Source organism: Mesoplodon bidens (assembly GCF_964165515.1).
Source record: "Mesoplodon bidens genome assembly, chromosome: 6".
In the NCBI taxonomy this organism is placed as follows: domain Eukaryota; kingdom Metazoa; phylum Chordata; class Mammalia; order Artiodactyla; family Ziphiidae; genus Mesoplodon; species Mesoplodon bidens.
The window spans coordinates 26624381-26648760 of NC_138162.1; the positions used below are offsets into that span (position 1 = coordinate 26624381).

Sequence of the window (24380 nt, forward strand, 5' to 3'; positions counted from 1 at the left end):
TAGTTACAAGGTTTATATGTTTATTAATACTATGGAAAGGTGAGAATAGAGTCAGAAAGCATATTTGTTCTTGGAAAGGTTTCTAGCTGTATGCCCTTATAAATGCCTTGTCATAGCCATCTTCTGGGTCTTCAATACCACTAATGTTCTTGGTAGACACAGTCACAAATGAGCATCAATATTACCCATTTCCTTTAACCTACCTAGGATTAACCTACTTTCCTTGATGTGCTGACAAAGACCAAACTCAATTCTAAATGAATTTCTCATAGGTCAAAAATTTTCTTTCAGAGATTAATTCCCAAGCATTTAGGATCATCTAATGCTGGCATTTCTATAGAGATATATCATAATTCTCAGAGTCAATTAACATTTTCTTTTCTTTTCTTTTTTTTTTTTACCACACTGCTCAGCTTGCAGGATCTTAGTTCCCCGACCAGTGAAAGCGCCAAGTCCTAACCGCTGGACCATCAGGGAACTCCCCACAGTCAATTATACTATACTCTGGAGTGAAAAAAAAAAACCTCTTCCTTCTGAATAACAAAGTATTTCAACATAGCATTATGTAAAATATTCAGACAATTACTTTAAGTTCATTTTTGAGACATATATCAGTAATTTAAAAAAACCAAAATGAATACTTACAATACATCCCTGAAGTCTCCAAACACATACATATGCCTAAAGCTGTCAATAGCTATTACAGGGCAATCTGCTGGAGTTTTCTGTATATGCAGAAGAGGATGTCTAAATTTGTCACAGTCAGCATGTAAAAAGTTTATTGTACCTTTAAAAGAAATAGAATTTGGAGAGGTAGATTAGAATATTCTTTTGAGGGTCAAAAGAGGAAGAGGACATGCAATCAGCTAAGACATTTCTGTCTAGCATAACAGTCAGCGCTCACACAGCGTATTCTCGTAAGTTTGCAAGTTCATAAAAAGTGATGTACTAAAAAAACCCAACATGCTCTAGAGTAATGTAGACCACAAAAACTAAAACCTAAATATTACACTTTAAAAAGGTAGGATCTTAATTCTTAGGGCAGAGAGTATAATTTCCTTAAAAATTATAGGAACTCAACCCAAATTCAAATGCTATAGTGAATTTTTAAATTTTCTTTAAGTGGGTAATCATTTGCTCTGCAGATTACCCAGGTCTTGGGAACAAGTTCCAGAAACTGATATATGATCTGTTCTCATGGGAGCATCTTCATTTCATCAAGGATGCCCCTCCAGTCCCTATTGGTTGATTTTTAATCCAATTCAACCCCAAAAATATTTACAGTGACTAATATGGGCATGGCTCTATACAAAGCCTTCAGTTTATTTTGTTTGACTTTCTTCTCTAACTACAGAGGGAAAGCTGGTGATACCTCAAATTCATTTTTGATGCTTTGGAGAAGTCTGCAGAGAACTACTCAACTTTCTTTCACTTGGAAATATAGTAAATGTTAATCTGACTGTGTAAGTTCTCTCAGCAGTATTTCTGGGACTATTAGAAAAGGACCAGAGAAGTATCAAGGTGCTGCAAGAAAGTGCCTAAAACTTACACTGTCCACCCATGACCCCACTTTTCATGCTGTTTGATTTTAGAGAGCTAAAAGAGTCAGGGTTTTTAATGTTTGTTTTTTTTTTAAAAAGCTATTGCTTCATATTATCTCTACTAATGCCTCCCATCCCCATGTTTTCATGTAAATTCAGGAGTTGAGTAGAGTTAAAATAATTTGTTAAGTTTTTAACCCAAATATGTTTATGTGAGTATTAATGTAATGGAAAAGGGAGAAGGTAAAAAAATAGAGAAAGGAAGGATATAAACAAACACCTTAATCTGTCTACCTTTTTCACTTATTAATTGTCGGGCTACTTCATTCTGGAATATTTCTAAACTCTCTGTATCTTCTTTCATGTGGAAGAGTATGAGAAAAGGCAGTCCTTCTTCTGTCAATTCCTGTATAGAGAAGTATTCAGTGAGAATTATCAGGCCTCTCCATTCAGCTCTAGCTATTTTCTAGGTAGGAACAATTTTAAACCCAGCCCACATAACATGCAACAGCTGCAACATCCCAGGAAAGAGATCCAATGGTGTAAATAAATGCCTTAATGCAAAAGGAACGCATGCCCTCCACCTGAAGTATCCAAGCACTCAGAGGACTCACATGTCCTACTGTACTGTAGATGCTGACCTGCCTTAAAGTAACCACTGGGCTGACCTGTTAGCTAGTATTGGATGAAGCCATGACATTTAAAACGTGAGTTGACCAAAGGAGGAACCATGCTGATTCTTTTTCAAGATGTTGATTTTACGAGGGGATAAACAGTCTTCGCAGATAACACTGAAAAACTGAGTGTACCAGCAGTAAATAAATCTAACTGATTTGCAAACTTATGCTTATTCTAAGGTTTATTGCAAAAACCACTCCACTTACATGAGACCTACCAAAAGCTGAAAAGTGTGATTCAGAACAAAAGACAAAAACCCCATAACATAGCCAGTTTTCAACCAATACACAATTTATCAACATTATTAACAAATACTTGCCACTATATATGTGTATGTTTATATATCTTGTATGTATACATACACAAAAACATCTTGAAATTTTTGTTACTTAAAAAAATTTTATAATTGTTATTGGAGAATACAAGAGAAATGTGATAAGTAGACAGCATATTTTGATCATTTATTCTCTCTGACAAATGCTAAGTTCTGACTCATAAAAAAAGTCCAGAAAGGGCCTCATAATAAAATCATTTCCATTAACAATTCTTTTGCCTATCTCTCTATAATTTAGGAACTGCCTCAGCAGAAAGCACACATGTCCTTACCCTAAAAAAACTGAAACTGGAACCTATTTTATAGGATAAGAGTTTTTTTCTGGTTCCTGTCTCCATGTTTAAGCCTGTTCCACTCATACACAGGATAAATGATTAAGCTTTTCATCAAGTTCACCTTTTTTTGTTAATTGAGATATATAGTCGGCCTTCCATATCCACAGGATCCACGACTGGTTGAATCCATAGATGTGGAACCCACAAATACTGGAGGGCCAACTGTAAGGGACTTGAGCATCCGAGGATTTTGATATCCGTGGGGGCCTGGGAATCAATTCCCGGTAGAAAGCAAGAGATGACTGTAATTCAAATACCATAAAATGCAGCATTTTAAAGTGTACAATTTGGTGGGTTTTATTATATTCACAAGGTTGCAAGCATCAACACTATCTAATTCCAGAACATTTCATCACTCCTAAAAGAAATCCACAGTCATTAGCAGTCACTTCCCATCTCTCTTCCCCCCAGCTCCTGGCATCACAATGATGTTTTATAGCAAACTGATTTAGAATTTCTTCTTCCTCACTTTTTATCTCTTGTGCTCACATTTTTTCTTTCCCAACATATTAATTGCAACTACTCCTCCACGGTTCTGTCTTTGGACTTCTCTGCTCTAGCCTGGCAACTTCAACTAGGTCAACAATCTCAGTCACCAACTCAAATTGGTCCCTTATTTATATCTCCAAGTCCAGTTCCAGTACCTTCAATGCTCAACGTAAATGCACTGTCCCCTCCTCTTAATTCCCTATTTCCATTAGTACTCCTCTTTCTCTTTTATCCCTTTTGTTTCAGGACTGAAATGCCTCTTTTAGAGAGCCATTCCTGATTCTATCCCATTTCTGCCAAAGGTAGAACTGAGTTCTCTCCTCTGAACTCTCAGAACATTTTCTCAGTGCCCCTCATGTGGCATGGGGCATGTCTTTATATTGTCTGTACTTGTGAACTACTGGATTGAAAACCCCTTAAAGACAGAGAATCTTATTTCACTTCTCCTTTGCTCACAGATTTTTGTACACAATATATAATCAACCTATGACTGAATAAATGAAGACACAAATGTTGCTGAATAAATACTAATTGGGAAAGAAGACTCAGCAGTTACCTTTTGGAAAATTTAAGAACTAAGAAGTTAAAAGTAGAAACAAATATATTACTTTGTTAGTAATAAACAAAAGTACTAATTTTGTAAGTAAACAAAAAATTTTTTGTTTAAACAAAAAACACAAATATGGATTAGATAACAGCTGTTAAGAAGCAAGTAATAAACAGATTAATAGTTCGAAACTATGTGAATTCGTTTGCTAAACTGATTTATCAGTACATACGTTAACATAGTAGCTGGTAGTTTATGCTGCTAGAGCTTCCAAGTGTACCCATGTCCACATCCATACCAACATATTCTTTACCCAGCAGGTATTAAAGGATTCAGGAGAGGGATAGCAAGACAACCAGATTCAGAGGTTAACAAATCTTTCCCTATAGTTTAAAGGATTTATGGGTAGTTGGTTACAACATGTAATAAATCTAAAGAATTATTAAATGTGCCAACTACCGTAGGGCGGGAGGCAGGGCTGGGGGAGGACGGACAGAACCCTGTTTAATTGTTTAAGATTTTCCAGCTCCATAACTTTAAATTCTGTTTTGAAAGTATCCCTGTAAGAACTGTCAAAGCAGGTGAATAATCGTGACAGGTTACTAGATCTTTCTCAGCCTCTAAGGACTAAATGATACAATAAAAATGTAAGTTAATTCAGCTAAACATACCTGAAGCCCTGAGAACTGAGAAAAGTTAGAAGGGATGTTCATTTGATAAAAACTAAGACAATAAGCAAGCAAGCAAGCTTTACTGGAACACAACCATATTTATTTATGTACTATCTAGGGCTGCTTTTGTGCCACAACTGCCAAGTTGAGTAGTTGCAACAGAGACTATATGAACTGCAAAGCCTGAAATATTTACTATCTGACTTCTTACAGAATTGCCAACCTCTGACTTGGTGGGGATTATATGGGTGTGTTTTTACTCTGTGATAATTTCTTGAGTTGTGCATTCAATACCTGAGCTATGCACTTATAATTCTTTGAAGTATGCATATAGAAAGGTTTTTTTAAACTTTTTTAAAATGTTTTTTAAAAATTACATTCTTAGACTGAGGGTTTTGAAAATGAAGGAGTAAAATGAAATGAAATATATGTTTCAAATACAGTAAAGAACAGAGAGATGCACCTCACAGACACAGCTCTTTGTTCTTGCTCCTCCAACTTCTTAGGTTTTTGTGTTTTGGTTTTGTGGGAGTTGTTCAGAGTTTGGGATGGGCTTTATTTCAGGCACATGGGATGACTGAGGACAGTTACATGATAACTGATAATTGCCTTCATTATTTATGATGGAAAGAGAACACAGTTTCATTCTTTTAGGATAGACAGGAATCAGAAAAACCTTTTTATACCAAAGGATTATTCACTGTATGTAATTAATTGTAACTAAAATCTGCAGAGCATTGCTTCTAAAGCAATCCCCTTAAACAAGGATCTTCAACCAAGAGTGGGATCAGAATCACCTGAGAGGCACTTTCAAACTCATTTTCAAGGCTGTCATGAACCACTGCTATTGCAGGAAATACAACAGTGAGGTTCTGGTATAGCAGAGGTGGAGAACCATTGGCCTGTATTATGGAAATAGCTATATGTACTTATGGTCACTGTATGATTTTTGTAACTGATAAGTTCTGTGGTAAAATAGTAAGATGGGTGGAGGAAGCTTGCTCTTTCGGAAATCTTAATTAAAAATAACAACACACATTAGAAAGTCCGTACCTCTCCATTTTCAAATGTTATTTCTCGGACAAGAGGAACACATTTATCTTGAATCCAATTGTAAGTCCCATCAAAATTTGTCATAGATCCCAAGTACACCATATCTGGAGCAGAATGCTGTTATAAAAACAAAGAAAAAAAATTAAACAAATCTAACCTGTGCTAGCAAAAATGAATTCTTAAAGCCATCTATAAGCCCAGAAAATCTACACAGGATACAAAAGAAACAAAAAACATGGAACTTCTAAGAAAGAGGGCTAGCTATAGATGGTAATAAGCTGATAACTCTGTGATTATCGGGGACCTGATTATGCAACCTGTGATGTGTAAGCCTTCTGCTTTCCCTTAGATTGCGTCAATTAAATGTTTACCAGTATCTTCATCAATAGCAGGCAGACATTGTGAAAAGAAGAATTATCCTAATGATTTAATTTAGCTATCTCTCCCTTCAAAAATGTTAGAAGAAAATTTGGAGACTTCCAGTGAAAAAGCCTTGAAAAATACATGATACTATATAAATCTAAGGTATGGCTTATCTCTAAAATTAACTAACTGCAGTATCTGTTTCCACATTCACTCAAAATCGTATCTATGAAGTGCCTAAAATGATGGTAAATAGCTAACGTTACCTAAGCCAACTTACTGTGACCAAGCACTATTTTACCACTGTAAACACCTTGTATGTGTTGACTCAATTAATCCTCGAAACATCCCCATAAAGCAGGTACCACTATTATCATGGATGTTTTTACTAATGAACAAACTAAAGCACAGAGAAGCTAATAAACTTTCCCAGAGTTATACACCTAGGAAGGTAGCAGATTCTTTTTTTTATTTTATTGAAGTATAATTGATTTACAATGTTGTGTTAATTTTTTCTATAGAGCAAAGTGACTCAGTTATACATATATATGTATAAGAATATATATATACTCTTTTTCATATTCTTTTCCATTATGAATATTGAATATAGTTCCCTGTGCTATACAGTAGGACCTTGTTTATCCATCCTATATATAGTAATAGTTTGCCTCTGCTAATCCAAAACTCCCATTCCTTCCCTCCCCTACCCACTCTCCCCCTTGGCAACCACAAATCTGTTCTCTATGTCTGTGAGTCTGTTCATAGATATGTTGATTTGTACTGTATTTTAGATTCCACATATAAGTGATATGGTATTTGTCCTTCTCTTTCTGACTTAACTTCCCTTAGTATGATATCTCTAGGTCCATCCATGTTGCTACAAATGCCATTATTTTATTCTTTTTATGGCTGAGTAATATTCCATTGTATATATGTACCACATCTTTGTCCATTCATCTGTTGATGGATATTTAGGTTGTTTCCATATCTTGGCTATTGTAAATAGTGCTGCTATGAACATAGGGGTGTGTGTATCTTCTTGAATTATGGTTTTGTCTGGGTATATGCCCAGGAGTGGGAGTGCTGGATCACACAGCAACTCTATTTTTTGTTTTTTAAGGAACCTCCATATTGTTTTCCATAGTGGCTGCACCAATTTACATTCCCACCAACAGTGTAGGAGGGTTCTCTTTTCTCCACACCCTCTCCAGCATTTGTTACTTATAGACTTTTTAATGATGGCTATTCTGACCAGTGTGAGGTGGTAAGGAAGGCGGCAGATTTGACATTAAAACAGTCTCATTCCAGAGCCTGTGCTCTTAACAAGAAAACTACACTGAGAGACACATAGATTCTGATAATCCAGAGATGGTCACACTATGTAAGCTATTATTAAAGAAATACAATTGCAGAGAATACAGGCAAATACCTATATGAATTCAAAATAGGAAATGAGCTTTCTAAGCAAAAAATTCATTCATATGACTACAGAAAAGTTAAAAACTTCAGTGTGTCAAAACACCACAAAAAAAACATTAAAATGAAAACTATGAATTAAAAAAAATCCATAGATTTCTATTTGTGTGTGTGTGAAAATTGCAATGACAGACAGTTACATCAATTTGGGGTGACAATACTGTGATTTCGGTCTTTTTTGTGGCTACCATCACCTGGGCCTAAACAGCTACTTCTAAGTTTAGACACACCTAACTTCCTAGCCAAGGGTTAAAAACAACTTAGCACTCCTTAGTATCTGGCAAGTACCAGGTGAACTTATACCCCAAGAGATTTGGGAGCGTGGCTAGTCTCACTCAAGTTGGAGTGATGATCATAGACCACTGAAGCCTTTTTTAAAATTTGAGTCCCAGGCCAAAGGCAAAACAGAGAGGTGAAAAAGGCCTGGGGATCAGGGGATCTCTAGTCCCAGCTCTGCCACTAAATGCCTGAGTGACTTTAGGCTTGTGTCCTCATCTTTACTTTGAAAGGTTTGGATTAACATAAAATGATGCCTTAAGGTTCCTTCCTATATTAAATCTTTATGATTCTGTGAACATTAACAATGTACAAAAGTACAGATTATACTATATATGTATTTAAATTATATTAAAAATTATACACTAAGAAATGGCAACTTACCCCTGGTGGTTTGTAGATTATGTTGTCTCCACTGTATCTTTCTGGTTTTGAAACAGCTCTAATGGAAAGAGAGAAGCAGTAATAATATTTTTTAAGAAAACTAATAGCAGCAATATAACTGAATGAAGAAGAATTCCCTAGCTGCTTTGCAACATATGAACTATAACAACTTGAAATATATACTTGTCCATCCTCTTTTCTACTTATAAGATTATGCAATACCGGGCTTCCCTGGTGGCTCAATGGTTAAGAATCCACTGGCCAATGCAGGAGACACGGGTTCGAGCCCTGGTCCAGGAAGATCCCACATGCCAAGGAGCAACTAAGCCTGTACGCCACAACTACTGAGCCTGCGCTCTAGAGCCCGCGAGCCACAACTACTGAGCCCACGCGCTACAACTACTGAAGCCCGCACGCCTAGAGCCTGTGCTCCACAAGAGAAGCCACTGCAATGAGAAGCCTGCACGCCACAACGAACAGTAGCCCCCACTCACCGCAACTACAGAAAGTCCACACGCTACAACGAAGACCCAACACAGCCATAAATAAATAAATAAATAAGATTATGCAATACCAACAAAAGCATACATTTAAAGGAAAAATTTAATACGAGGCAGATTTTTTTAAAGGGAAATTTTAGTTAGCTGTTTTTGTGACTCAGTATTTTATCTGTGGATTGGCAGTTTTGGCACTAAATAGCTGTTTTTGACCCCAGATTGTTTCTAGTAACTGAGGATCAAGGTCATTGATGTAGTCACATAAACCAGTCACACAAACATATTATCTGCTTGTTAAGTCAGACTCAACCATGAATTCTCTTTTTTATTTTTAAAACCAAAACTTCTAAAAAAAATAGATGAAATGAAATAACCCACACATCATTAGAATATAGTTCCATAAATAACTAATTTTTTGTTTATTTGTTTACTATTTCCCATGCCTGGTACAGGCACATAATAGGTGAATAAATATTTGGTGAGTGAATTCTACAACAAATTCTAAGTCAAAATGGGTAACTTTTTCTCTCTCTAAATTATATTTGGATTAATTGAACCCTGATTTATCTCCAGGTTCTGACTGCAGTAGTCAGGAGACAGGGGCAAGCAGTACTAAGCTAGATTGATGACACTGGAACAGAAAGGAAGAACATGCTCCATTCATTCATTCACTATTTACTATGTGTTTCCTCTGTACCAGCTATGTTCTTGGCACTTGGTACACAGGAGTGAACAAAACTGACAACACCCTCTCATGGAGCTTCCATTTTTGTGGGGAAAAACAAACAACTAGATATTTTTATCTTGGGTGGTTAAAAACAAACAAAAAGTGCTATGAAGAAAAATAAGTGGATAAAGAATGACAAGTTGGATGATGATAGTGCTATTTTATATACAGCTATCAGGAAAGATCTTTCTGATGAGACGATATCTGGACAAAGCACTCTGGATAGAGACAGTAAGGGCAAAGGCTCTGCTGCAGAAGCGTGCTTGCAGTGTTTGAGGAATAGCAAGGGGCCTGCATGGCTGGAAACAGTATTACAAAAAGCATGGGGGAGAAGTTCTTTTGTTATTTACTCTCTACAACGATCTTCAAAAAACACTGATAATGTTTACAATAAAACACACAAAGAAAACCTATAGAAGCATTTAAAACAAGGAAAGAGGTCACAAAATGAAGAGGACATACTATGCCAGAAATCTGGGCTCTACTCAAGATAGGTACCACAATAGAGTCTACCAGTTATAGGCCAAAGAAAAGAGAAAAATAATATTGTATAACATCAAAGCATGGGGGAAGATAACCTCCAATGAGAAGAAAGAGTCAAAGACAGAACCATAAGAATGATTCCATTTTGAAAGAGAAAGAAAAAAAAAAACAAGATAAAGCCAGAGAAGTCAGAAAGGTAAGGATCAAACCAGGGAGTTCAACATAAAATGTAGACACAGCAGAAGAAGGACAGGGTAGTTGAGGGTCACATCCTTCAGAGAAATTGAAGAGGATTAAGATTGAAAAAAGGCCACTGGATTTGTTAATTAAGAAGTCACTTCGTGACTGTGTAGAGAGAAGTTTCTTTAGGGTAATGGAGGTAAAAGTTAGCTTCCAGGAGGTTAAGGTATTTTAACTGGTTAAAGTATGAGAAATTCAAGGTAGCCAAGCAAAACTAATCTCTGAAAAGAAATTGAGAATGAAAAGAAAGAGATGAGATTATAGCTCAAGAGATAGAAGGGACAGATCAGGAAAGAGAATCATGTTTTTGGAAAAGGAAAGGAGTTCATGAAAAGCGTCAGGTTGAAAACATGAGAAAGCAAGGACAACTGATGGATCAAAGCCCCAGAGGATTTTGAAGGGACAATTACAAGGAAACAAGTAAAGAGGTTAGCCGGGGAAAGGAGCATTGTTCCTCTGAGACAGGGAAGGCAGAAGAAAAGGTGGTGGAGAGCCAGAGATGAGTAAAGATGATGAAGTTCATGGTCATTAATGAGAAACACTGTGTTGTTTCAGTTTGGAAACCCCACAGGTTAATAAGCATTTTTTGTGGCACAGGATAGTGTTAGTAAATGAGCTGAACAAAAGTATGAGAGTTAACCTGTCCAACCTTTTCCTCTTACCCACATTTTGAAATAGAATATAGTACAGAAAGAATAATTAACAGACTTAAACTCTTAGAAGGAGGTCAGAGATAGGTGTAAAAATTTGTTGGTGACTTTAAGAGGACTGAGATAATCTTTGGAGAGGTCATCTTCAGAAAACGACCACACACAACAAGAATTTAACACGACAGCTGAGCAGACCCGACCCACTAACACACTCTCAGTTAGGCTACTTACCCAAATGCAGCTAGAAAGGCACAATCATCATGCAAAATATTTGCTACTCTTTCAAAAACTCTATAGTTTTCTGAATCCTTCTGCTCAAAATATCCAATGATATTTCTTTTGCTGCGCTGTAAAATAAAGTATGTAATTACTTTAAATATATATAGTTCTTTAAGAATAATGTTATTGCATTTACCCAGCTGCTGTTCAATTATCTCCAAATGAAGTATGACTATAAATGCATAATTGGCTTTTAACACCTAGTCCAAAACTATTAAAGATTACATTAGGTTGAAAACAGTCTTACTTATCATCTAATATAATAATTTCCTTCCAACATTTTATTTTAAAATTTCAAGAAATACATAACTGTTTAATCAGTGACAGTCCTTCCTAAATAAGATGACTAATTCTAAGATGTGTTAAAATAATACATCAATTCGTAATGTGTGACTGTTGGTAGAGACTCCACCGTGGGTCTCTCACGCTTCTACATAAGGGTCTCCACTAAGCAAACTACGGAAACTTTGTTTGTGTATGCCTGACATTAATTTCTATTTCTTCATAATTCAGGCTACCTTTTGCCCTCAATTAATTCAAATTAGTACAACTTTACTGTACTGCTATATACATTTTATCCAAAGGTTCAGTAAAATATTAGCATTTCCCTTGAGAATTAATTCAAGAAAAATTCAACTTGTTAAGTATGTGTGTGTGTGTGTGTGTGTGTGTGTGTGTATATATATATATATATAATCCACTGCAATGAACTATAAGAAAATGCCAGATTCTTTGATTGCATAAGAATTCGTTTACATTAATCAGGCAGGCTTCATTTGATCCAGCAAAAGTTAATGACTTACGTCAAGAGTGGTGATTTCTGCTAAGTCATGAATTTCTTGAATAGGGTCACTTTTTTGTTGCCTGATGTAATCTGCAAGTGCTTTCACTGATCGCTGACCCCTGTATTCTCTCTTCATCATCATCCCATTACGAAACAATTTGAGGGTTGGGTATTTGCTTATCCTATATCTCTGGGCTATATCAGCTAAAAGAATGAAAAAAAAAAAAGTAACGTCATCCTCAAACTTAGTCTGAGTGGGCCCATTAGCCCAACAGTGAAAAATCTTACAATTATTTAGGGAGAACATTTTGGTTCATATAATTATTTTCCAGTATTAGAGAAAAAAAGAGTTTATACTGGTTAAGAGGCCAGGCTCCATACATATATTACCTGGTTTAAATCCCAAAGCTATTTACTGTATGTGTGAACTTGTAAGGTGCATCAACTCTCGATGCCTTACTCTCTCATCTGTAGGGATAATAATTTCTACTACATAGAGTTGTTTTAAGGACTAAATGAGACAATACAAATGCATGACAGAGTAAACTCTAAATAAATGTCAGTATTCTTATAGATACAGTCTAGAAAAAAATTGGAATGTACAAAATTCCAATTTTGAAAACAGTCATTCAAATCACTTTATATTGTGAGGATCTCTTACAGTATTTAATAAAAGGGAATTAAATGTAAATTAAAATCACTCTTAAAGGCTAAAAACTAATATTAGATTCTTTGCTAGTAGAAGAATTTATAATCCCACATATGCAAATTTTGTGTAAGCTAATACAATTAAGAGCAAAACTCAGCAGTATACACTAAAAGAAAAATCCCTTTATTATGACCTGTGGGTATACTCTCGCACAAATCATTAAAATTAGGATTTATAGCCTCAAAATAAGAAACTAAGTAAAAATGTATGCTGATCTCACTTTTAGGAATCACAATTACTAAGATACTGACTCAATCAGAATGGAATAGCCTTTAAACTTTTCTGCTGTTATTTCCAAGAGGTAGCAAATAGGAGAAATCAATGGTTTCTAGACATTGGTAAAGCTCAAATGTCATGCTAGTCACATGTATGAGAATGATAAAAGATACACTACTTTTTTAGAGTGAAGGGGACCTGAGAGAGCACGAGTAGCTTAAAACAGATGAAAAAAAGAAAAATTTTAACTGAGTTTTAAAATGAGGGCAGAATTCTAAAATGGTGGCTAAAAAAAAAAAAAAAAAAAACACATGAAAATTCCCTAGCCCCACCTCCATTCTTAGTAGTTACAAAACAAACAGAACTGCAATAAACTCTGTTAACCATCTTAATTTTCTAGGAGATTAGATGGTAGAAACAACTGTACCAGAGGGTATATACATATATGTGTGCTGACAGTTTCACAGGTGTATACATAGGTCAAACTTAATTTGTACATTTTACAGTTAATTCTAGGTTAGCTATACCTCAAAAAAGATTTTAAAAAATCTAAATGAATACTGACTATACAAAACAACAATAACTATGCCTTATGGAGTTTGACACAAATTAAAATATATAATAACAACAACAACATATAAACTGGGGGAGGGGATGTAAGCAGAAGGTTAATGATTCTAAGTATTCTAAGGCCTTTACACTGCCTAGGAAGAGCTAAAAGTACTTATACTATTTCGATAAGTCAAGGTTGCATTTTTTCCTAAGATAAGAAATCAAAGAATACTAAAACGGTGTATTAGAAGTTAAGGATGGAATATGGGTTCTCAGAAGGGGGTTTGGAGAAAAGACTATGTAATTAAGATCACATAACACTTTGTTAAACTCCATGGAGGACTTATAAAGGGGAAATATACTTGACTATTAAAATTCTTTAAACAGAAGACAGATATGAGCAAACAGACAGAATCACTGGTCATTCTTGAGATCGAGGAGAATATTTTATTCACCAAATCACAGAAATCTGAAATAATATTAAGATACCTTAATATACAAGTATTTAAATAGACATTAATCTGTTTGGTTTAGGAGTTAATACTTTTTGAAGCAGAACACTAGTGGATATATCAGCCATAAGCCCTTTTTCAACCTGATAAATTAATGAGAAAACATGTCTTTGAGTTGTAAAAATGGTGATTCTATTACCTTATCAAGGAATTAATTAGATTAAACTGGTACTACAAATTCAGGGGTAAGAGTGGTTGTATAAGCAAGTAGAAGTCTTTTAAGATAAACAGAGGCACCTGTTATAAGGCAAAGGCCACAAAGGCTTAGGCTTAACCTACTTAGTAGAAAATGAGCCCAAAGAAATAATAAAAAGTACGGAACCTCACCTTCCTAACTAAAAAACTCATTCAGTCACCAGAACACTACACACTGAAACCTAGCATACTGAATTTTTGCAGTGATATATAAATGAAAAAGTTTTTAATAAAAATGCTGTTAAAATTAGGTTAAATAGTTATATAATACTAGCCAATGCTACAATGCTATGGTCTGGAATGTGGAAAATGTGTTTTTAAAAGTTCCTATTTCCCCCAAATATCCATCAGTAGGAGACTGGTTAAATGAAGTATGGTACACCCATACAATAAAGTACTAGGCTGTTATATAAAGGAATGAAAAAGATCTCTTTGTGCTGCTAAGGAGCAATCTCCAGATACACTGTGTTAAGTGAAAAAAGCCAGGTGCAGAGAAGGTAAAAGAAATATGGAGAAGAAACCTGGAAAATAAGTAGGAATATATATATACGTGTGTGTGTGTGTGTGTGTGTGTGTGTGTGTGTGTATATATATATACACACACACACACACACATATATATATATATATCTCTTTGCGGCGCTACCTCCTCCAAAAAACAACATCAATGGAAGAAAATGGAAGGAGAAGTCAGGAATGGAATTCATATCTCCCTAACTATACCTTGTTACAGTTTTGACTTGGGACCAAGGAAATGTTTAATAGTAAAACAAAATTAGATTAAAAAAATTTTAATACTGTAATTGTTATTTTGAACTAAACACGCACAAATTATAAATAAAGCACACGAGTAATCACGCTAGTGCTATTAAGAATCAAGATTTTCAGCATAAGGAAAAAAGATACAAATATAAAATTGAGGGAATTAAGTAAAAACCCTGTAATATTTAGTTTGAATTAAAACTACTAGCAAAAATTCATGATGTGTTTTTCTCTTTCAAAAATACATATTTCTAAGCTCTTTCCACTGAGAGCTGCACTGGCTAATTCTACCAAATATTTAAGGAAGAAATAATTCCACTTCCACACAAACTTTTCTTGAAAATTGAAGAGAAGGGATTACTTCCCAACTCATTCTGTGAGGCCAGCATTACCCTTATACCAAAACCAGACAAAGACATTATAAAAAAATTACAGACCAATATACCCAATAAACAAAATTAGAGGACCTACACTAGTGGACTTCAACACTTATTGTAAACCTACAGGAATCTAGACAATGTGATACTGGCATAAAGACAGACGACAGACAAATAGATCAATGGAAGAGAGTCCAGAAACAGACCCACATACACATGTAGAAGTGATTTTTGACAAAGGTGCAAAAGTAAAATCTAACTATATACTACTTATAAAATATACATCTAAACATAAGGATGCAAAAACTTTAAAATTAAAAGGATGGGAAAAATATTCTATATAAAACGAGTCAAACAAAATCTCGTACAGCTATATTAATAGTAAATATGTACACATTAAGGCAAAAAGCATTACTACAGATCAAGAAGGTCCCTTCATACTAATAAAAAGTTTAATTCCCCAGGCAGATGTAACTATTCTGAATTTCTATGTGTCAAATAAAAACCTAAAAATACATAAAGTAAAAAATGACAGAACTACAAGGAATATCTATAATCATGGTGGGAGATTATTATCACACCTCTTATAGCAACTGATATAACAAATAAAATCAATAAAATATAGAGAATGTGAACAACACAACTAAGAAACCAGAATTATTTGACAGATATATTATTCACTATCCCAAAGCTGCAACATACACATTTTTGCAGGTATATATATCATATAAAAAACAAACATATGATGAATCAGAAAAAAAGTCTCAACAACTTTCAAACGATTCAACTCATAATGAGAATAAAGTAACTTCTACATGCCATGGATCAAAGATGAAATTACAAAGGGAAACTGGAAAATATTTTGAACTGAATGATAATGAAAAATACATATCAGAACTTGCAGCCTACAGCCAAAGCAATGCTTAGAATGAAATTTATAACATTAAAATGTATATGTTAGGGGGAAAAGGCTAAAAAACAAAAAAGTATTAATCAAAAAAAAATCATAAAAGAACAACAAAAACAAAGAAGAAAGAAGTGAATGAAAAAGATAAAAGTGGAAGTTGATGAAGTGGAAAATAAATATACAATATAAAAAACCAAAAAAGCCAAAATCTGGCTCTTTGCAAAGGCTAATATAATAAAATCCATAAAGCCCTGGAGAGACTAACCCAGAAAAAAAAAAAAAAAGAAAAAACACAATTTCAGGAATATAGCGGGAGTCTGCAACTCAGATAATAAGAGAATATTATCAATAACTTAATGACAGTAAGTATGGAGATTTCGATAAAATGCAAAAATTCTCACAAAACCACAACTCACCAAACAAACACTAGAAAATATAACTGGTCCTACAATTAAGGAAACTGAACCCATAATCCAAAGCCTTCTCACAAAGAAAACTCCATTCCTAGAAAACTTTACCAGCAAATTCTACCAAACATTTAAGGAGCCAATAATGCTATTTATACAACCATTCAGAGAAAACAAAAAGAGGGGACATTTCCCAAACATGAGGTCAACATAAACTTTCTGCCAAATCTGACAAGGAAATGATGAGAAAAGAAAAATACATGTTAGTCTCAATCAAGAACATAAGATGCAAAACTTGAAAAGCAAGTATTAAAGTGAATTCAGCACTGTGTACAAAAGATAATACATCACAAGCTGGATTTAGCCTAGCACTTCAGTTTAATGCTTGAAAATCAATCAATGTAATTCATGACATTAACAGAATGAAAGAGAAAGGTTCTACTACTTCTCAAAAGAAACAGAAAAACATTTGGTAAAATCAACATCTACTCACACTTAAAAATTTTGTCAAACTAGGAATAGAAGGGAACTTCCTTAATTTAATAAAGGGTATCTAAATAAACAAATACCAAACAACTTGACAGTAAAACACTAAAAGCTATCCTGCTGATATCAAGAAAGAAATAAAAATGCTTGCCATCACTTCTACATAACACTGTACTGGAGTTCTTAGTGTGATAAGAAAAGAAAAAGAAATAAATACACACACACACACTGGTAAAGAATTAAAATGTCATTATTTGCAGACAATCTTACTGAGTTCACAGAAAACCCAAAAGAGGATCTACGAAAGGATTTCCACTCCCAAGCAGGATATAGTAGGTAGCAGAAATCTACTGCTTCCGCTGTGATGACTAGGAAAAAAACCGACTTTTTTTTAAAATCACATTTTTAAAGATACCAGAGACCATGAAACCAATGAAGACTAAGTGATTTGAAATTCCAGAAAGGAAAGGACCATTCCTAAGTAAGCAAAAGCTCACTCACTGGCATTTTTTTTTCCTCTAGGTTTCCTATGCAATATTCTTTTTAGGAATTAAATCTGCAACTTGTGCAGATTTAGGGCCAAGGATTACACCTGCATAGGCAGAGAGAAAGAGAAATCAGTGAAGCTATTCATAGTACCTGGACTGGAATGGTGGACTGAAAGGGACCTTGAAACACACAGGAAGTTTTCCCCAGAGGATATTTACTGAGTACAGGGGTGGCATAGGAAGCTGGGGACTGAGCTAAAAAGACAGAGTAAAATCTCCCATGGCCTTGTAGTGCTTAGGAGATACTGTCTAATTGTATAAAGGCCTGCATCAGCATCAAACATACAACCAAGACATTTGCCAGATTTTGAAGCTGCCTAGGCAAGGAAGCATCTAGATGTTGAAAACACCATGAATTTTTAAGACAAACAGGAAGAAAGATATTGGTGACATATATGAGACAAATTATTAATATTCAGAATATATAAAGAACAGTTACAAAAGGACCATCAAAAAGATAAATGGGCTAAGATTATCAGTCAATTTATGAAAGAAACACAAATGGCCAATAAACATGTAAAAACATGCTCAGTTGTAATTAAGAAGCAACAAATTAAAGCTACCAGAGAACACATTTGGCCCATCTTATCAGCAAAATAACAATAACTTTTAAAGAATTTTTAAAATCAATATTATCAAGCCCTATGAAGGGAAAATATATCCTACCAGGTCCAATTTAGGTGCACATTCAATGTTAATAAAGCTAAACTAGGGACTTCCCTGTTGGCGCAGTGGTTAAGAATCCACCTGCTAATGCAGGGGACACAGGTTTGATCCCTGGTTCGGGAAGATCCCACATGCTGTGAAGCAACTAAGCCCATGTGCCACAACTACTGAGCCTGCGAGTCACAAATACTGAGCCCATGCACCACAACTACTGAAGCCCCCGTGCTGCAAATACTGAAGCCAGCGCACTCTAGGGCCTGTGTGCCACAACTACTGAGGCCGCATGCTGCAACTACTGAAGACCGCACATCTAGAGCCCATGCTCCAGAACAAGAGAAGCCACCGCAATGAGAAGCCCGTGCACAGCAACAAAGAGTAGCCGCTGCTCGCCGCAACTAGAGAAAGCCTGCGTGCAGCAACAAAGACCCAACACAGCCAATAAAAAGAAAAAAAGCTAAACTAGACTAGCTGGTGCCTGATTTGCCAAGGGATTTAATCCCCAAAGGATTTGGCAGAAAAAAATATGCAATAGACCCAGAAAGAAATGAACTAGTGTAATACGAAACATCCATTTTCCATGTGGCCTAAGGATCAGTATGAAATTGGACAGCAAGAGGCACTGCTAGGACAATATAATGCTTTCAACTTCCTTAACTTGGTGAATTAGTGGCCATAATCGGAAAACAGTGTGCTAATAGCAAATACGCATAAACTAGAAGTGAAATAAATAAGGCTACAGATGGACTCCAGAGAGTCTTAAGTGCTAAATTAATGGTATTTGAATTTTATCCTACATGTGATAAAAGGTCACTGAGCAGCAAAGCTGGGCTTTAAAAATATTCACCTAACAGTGGTAGAGAACCAGGGAGACTAGTAAGGAAGCCACTATAATAGTCCTGGAGAAATAAGAGTCTGTTTACCAACTTAAAAGTACAACCTTTAGGTTGCCTTAAAATTCTAGTTATGGATAGAAAAAGATTTAACACTTAAAGACTATTAGAGGAATAGATACTTGCATGCTTAATTCTCAAACAACATCATGACAACAAGAATACTGCATAATGAAGTGGCTTTTAATTATTAAGAAGCAAAAACCTGGGACTTCCCAGGTGGCACAGTGGTTAAGAGTCTGCCTGCTAATGCAGGGGGACATGGGTTCAAGCCCTGGTCCAGGAAGATCCCACAAGCCGTGGAGCCGTGCCACAACTACTGAGCCTGCACTCTAGAGCCTGCGAGCCACAACTGCTGAAGCCCGCACGCCTAGAGCCCATGCTCTGCAACAAGAGAAGCCACGGCAATGAGAAGCCCATGCGCCACAATGAAGGGTAGCCCCAACTCGCTGCAACTAGAGAAAGCCTGCGCATAGCAACGAAGACCCAACGCAGCCAAAAATAAATAAAAAATTTTTTAGAAAAAGCAAAAACCTTAAAATTACATTGATCAATAATCTCAGACATAAAGGTGACTTTTTACAAGCTTTGGTCAAAAGTGATTTTAAGATAATTACAATGTGACATTTTGACAATATAACAAAGAATGACTTAAGGGGTATAATAAATGGAGGGGGTTTTTTATTATTATTAACTGGATGGATCAAATGTTAAAATGGATGTCAAAGGAATTATAAATTTAAGAAGGTTAACATCTCGCTGACTGGAAAATTAGCACGTACTTTTGCTTCAGTGGCCACTTACTTTGCCTTGATGGGTTCTGCCTGCCAGCCTGCCTGCCTAATGCCCAGCAGGGTTCCAAATGGGAAAATGCCTCTCCTCTTGTCTCAGCAATGTCCCTCCCTGCCATGATTATCCATGTCAGATAGTAAAAGAGGCAGATGATTTCAACAGGAAGGTCTTACTGTTCTGGTTCCAGGATAAAGACCACTGCCACCTATGTACTTTTTCCATTCCCAAACCATGCCCTCCCACAATGTGGTAAAAAAAACAAAACAAAAAACAAAACAAAAACACAACAGCAAAATAAAACCCTAAACAGAAAAATTACAAACAAAGCCTATAAACTTATTCAGGATTCAGACTAAACCTGTTCATCCAAGTTCTATTTTATGCACATGAATCCTTCACTGTATATTTTCTTTTTTTTTTTTACTGAAATACAGTTGACATATAACATTGTATATAAATTTAAGGTGTACAACATGTTGATTTGCTACATTTCTATATTGCAATATTACAATATGATCCTCATTGTAGTGTTAGCTAGCACTCCTATCACTTTACATAATTATGATTTTTTTTGTGGTGAGAATAATTAAGAGCCAGTCTCTTAGTAAGTTTGATGTTAATACAATATTGTTGTCTATAATTATTTTCCTATTCTTAATGTCTCATTTGTGTATAGCTCTTATAAAAACTTCTCAGTTTCTAATGTGGAAGGTTCAAGTTGCATTGGAAGGCAGACAAGTGTGAGTAACTCTGGTATTTGGGAGCAAGTGCTGCCTAATTCAAGGACAATTACAAAGTACATTCCTAAAAATGTTAGTGGGAGTCAATGTTCTGCACTGGCCAGCAAATAATATAAGAACGTCTCTTGCTCAGTGCTATACAGCCTATAGCCACTGGAGGGCAGCACAGAACCTGGTCCCAGCAGGGGCAGATGGATGGGACTTTCTACATCTAAGGCAGCATGACCACCAGAGAGAGTGATGAATTCTACTCTCAAACTCTCCAAAAGAGGCTGCATAAGATTAGATAAAGTGATATCATGATCCATAGTTGAAGCAAAGGCAAGTTTTAATTGTGTGTGTGTGTGTGTGTAGAAATTTTGGAAAACAAAGACAACTACAAAAAAAGGAAACAACCATTTGTAATCCAACTACCACTGGGGAAAACCACTATTATTAACATTTTGGTTATATCTTGCTGACTTTGAATAAAAACTGCTTAACTAGCAGTTGACATGTTTCAATTGAGAAAAAATGAACTCTACGGTTAGTCAGACAGTAAAGTCTCAGCATCAATACTTGCAGAATGGGTATGAGCAGCCTGGAAGAAAATCCTAGAAAAAGTAGAGTAACATTCTTTAATCAAGAGTGTTACCAACACTCTTAATGGCACAGAAATCAATAAATATTGTGTGGAAAACCACAAAAATCAACGACTCAGAATTGGTAAGTGATTGCACAAGAGTCAGATTCTGAAAGTGAAACTGTTTCAGGATTACTTGAATAAATTACTACCCTTTTTAGGTACACAAATGAATGATATGACAAAAAATCTGTTATCTAAGTAATTCTAAAATAGTTCTTATGATAGACATAAAAATCCTAAATGATAAGAAAACTTTGTGCTAGGGCTTCCCTGGTGGCGCAGTGGTTGAGAATCTGCCTGCCAATGCAGGGGACACGGGTTCGAGCCCTGGTCTGGGAGGATCCCACATGCCGCGGAGCAATGAGGCCCGTGAGCCACAATTACTGAGCCTGTGCGTCTGGAGCCTGTGCTCCGCAACAAGAGAGGCTGCCATAGTGAGAGGCCCACGCACCGCGATGAAGAGTGGCCCCCACTTGCCACAACTAGAGAAAGCCCTTGCACAGAAACGAAGACGCAACACAGCAAAAATAAATAAATTAATTAATAAACTCTTACCCCCGACATCTTCTTTAAAAAAAAAAAAGAAAGAAAGAAAACGTGCTATAGTTCAATTTTTCTGTTTTTCAGTTACAGATAAAAGTGTGCCTTATAATCAGTGACAAGTAAACTTGACAAAATACTGCAAAAAATACCTTACCGTATGTTGAGAGATAATGATATAACCTATTTATAAAGTATTTAACAAAGCACCTATAAAACTAATAGTTCATAAATGCTGGCTACTATTTATCCATCCATCTATTCAATAACTATAAATAAACACCTATTATGTGCTAGACACCCCAATCCAGTGCTAGGGATAGAGGGGTAAAAAGATAAGGTTCTTGCTCTTATAGAGCTTACATTTTATCATTATCATTATTATCATTAATATTACTACTGCTGCTGCTACTACTTCTAATTGTTTCCACAGACTAGAATCTTAAATGAAATTCTTAAAACTCTTAATGTATAATACATGTAACAAAAAGATATACCAGTTTGGATTCCCTAAGATCAGTATAAAAGAAATCCCCTAATAAGTCCATAATAAATGTGTCTTCACCAGAGATGTAGAGATTCCTTTTATGGGGCCCCCAGCTGGGAGAAACTAAAAGGGCAATTGTCAGATCTGTGACAAATATGAAACACAGTACCCGTCCTCTGCAGGGTAAGTGGGGACACAGCGGCAAATGCTCTCTGGGCTGTAGGAGGGAGCTGCTCCTCTATGTGTACCTTGAGTCTGTCTCTTTAATTGCCCTGACTTCCTTTTCCTTTTTCTCTTCCTCTACTTCTCTTCTACTTTGTCTGTTCCCTACCTTAAATACAATAGATGGAGAAGTTAGGGGCTTAGGAGGTGAACTAAATTTTACCACTAGATGAGGGTTTTTCAAGCTACAAGATTTACACTGGGATTTCAAAAAATATATAGCTAAGCTTAAATAGTTGGAAGCTTCCTGATGTCATTCCAGCAACAGTCTAAGTTTAAAATTCTCTTACAGTTTCCAACCTTTTTTGGGGAAGGCGGTAGAGCGGGGAAGGGAAATCAAAGCTGCTGCAAGCAGCTCATACACAGAAACAAAAGGGCTGACTGAGTGAAATAAGCCTGTTACATCCACTCTTGCCTTCTCTCCTCCAGTTGCAAGTTCTCAGCCTATTTACCTGAACCTTTCAACAAAGAAAGTCCTAGGAAGGGCATATAACGAAGTGAGATAAAGGTAGGGCAGAAAGCACTCCATGGGATGCTCCTACGTGAAAGAGACAGAGATAGAAAGAAATGCGGGCAGCAAACCTAGAATTATGTACTGAGATGGCTTTTCCTGATCAACTAGTAAACTGGCGTAGAGGACAACTCCAAAAGGAGGCCCAGCAGGTTCTAAGGGATGAGTACAGGCATTGCCTCCCACAGGGGCTGCTTTGAAAATACTTGGCATGTTTTATGAAAATCAGTGCCATTACATTTTTATATTGTTATATAATTATGTTGTTTCTTCACTTTATGGTCTCACCTCATCCTCAATTCTTAAGCAGTGCTGATAAAGTAAAAAACTATAACACTGCACTGGCAGAAATTCCCAAATGCAAGACAATATACCAGATTTGTGGCTAAGACAGACAGACTCACAACTAAATTCAGACATGTGTCACACCTCAATTTGAGCTTGCAAAATGTTAAGAAGCAATACATAGTCATTAAAGACTTTAAAAATTCAATGCAAGCAAAGGATGGCTCATTCATTTTGCCACATTAATTTCTTCCAGGAACCTTGTTGGGTTTTATCAAGTCTTTCAGCATTTATTGATAGGATAAGCTGGTTTTCCCCATTTTAGATACTGATGGGATTTATTCTATTTCCTAACATTAAGCCATCTTTGTGTTACTGGCATTCTACTTGGTAATGGGAGAATATTCACAAAAGGCACATCTACCTTCCATAGCACCCAGTGGTAACGCAGACATGCTACTGTCCAGGAGATGGCAACTTATGAGAGAAGGCAGTTCATGACCAAGAAAATGCCTTCAACTGCCATCCCTGCACACAGGAGGTTTTCACTAAGAAATCGAGACAGCCACAGAGAGAACCAGGGCTCAGTTTCCAAAAGCCATCAAGTGGCTCTAAGTATTCCTCAAAATGCCAGTGAAAGTCTATCCAAGGAAATTCTCTTTAAATTCAATAATCATGTTGAAGGTTACTTATCATAGTGACAGTAACAGAAATTACAATTAACAGTATCACAGTACACCTGTACAGTGCAGAGTTCAAGCTTCTTTCACACATATTCTCTCAAAAACTCTAAAGCAACAAGGTGCTCCTCCCTCTTTTCCAAACCAGACAAATTACAGGTTGTGAATTTTTATAACAGCTTTCTATTTTGAAAATTTTCAAACTTAAAAAAAGATGAAAAAGTAATATAATGAGCACCTGTATGCCCTCACCTGGATTTTACCACATTTGGTTACCATATCCCTCTTTCTCACCACACACACACACACACACACACACACACACACACACACACACACACACACACACACACACACACACACACACACACACACACACACACACACACACACACACACACACACACACACACACACACACACACACACACACACTTTTTATGGTGAGTCCTAAATCAAGTTTA

At 36.0% G+C, this 24380-nt stretch overlaps 1 protein-coding gene across 1 annotated transcript in view; it reads right to left on the reverse strand.

Annotated features, from left to right (window-relative positions):
• ERP44 (endoplasmic reticulum protein 44) overlaps positions 1-24380 on the reverse strand; it is an 87737-nt gene that overhangs the window by 17294 nt on the left and 46063 nt on the right. The window contains exons 5-10 of the mRNA XM_081236946.1: positions 11827-12011; positions 10976-11091; positions 8148-8205; positions 5649-5765; positions 1836-1947; positions 646-787 (exon numbers count right to left, since the gene is read on the reverse strand). Of these exons, the coding sequence (XP_081093072.1) occupies positions 646-787; positions 1836-1947; positions 5649-5765; positions 8148-8205; positions 10976-11091; positions 11827-12011 (730 nt within the window). The remainder of the gene's footprint in view (positions 1-645; positions 788-1835; positions 1948-5648; positions 5766-8147; positions 8206-10975; positions 11092-11826; positions 12012-24380) is intronic.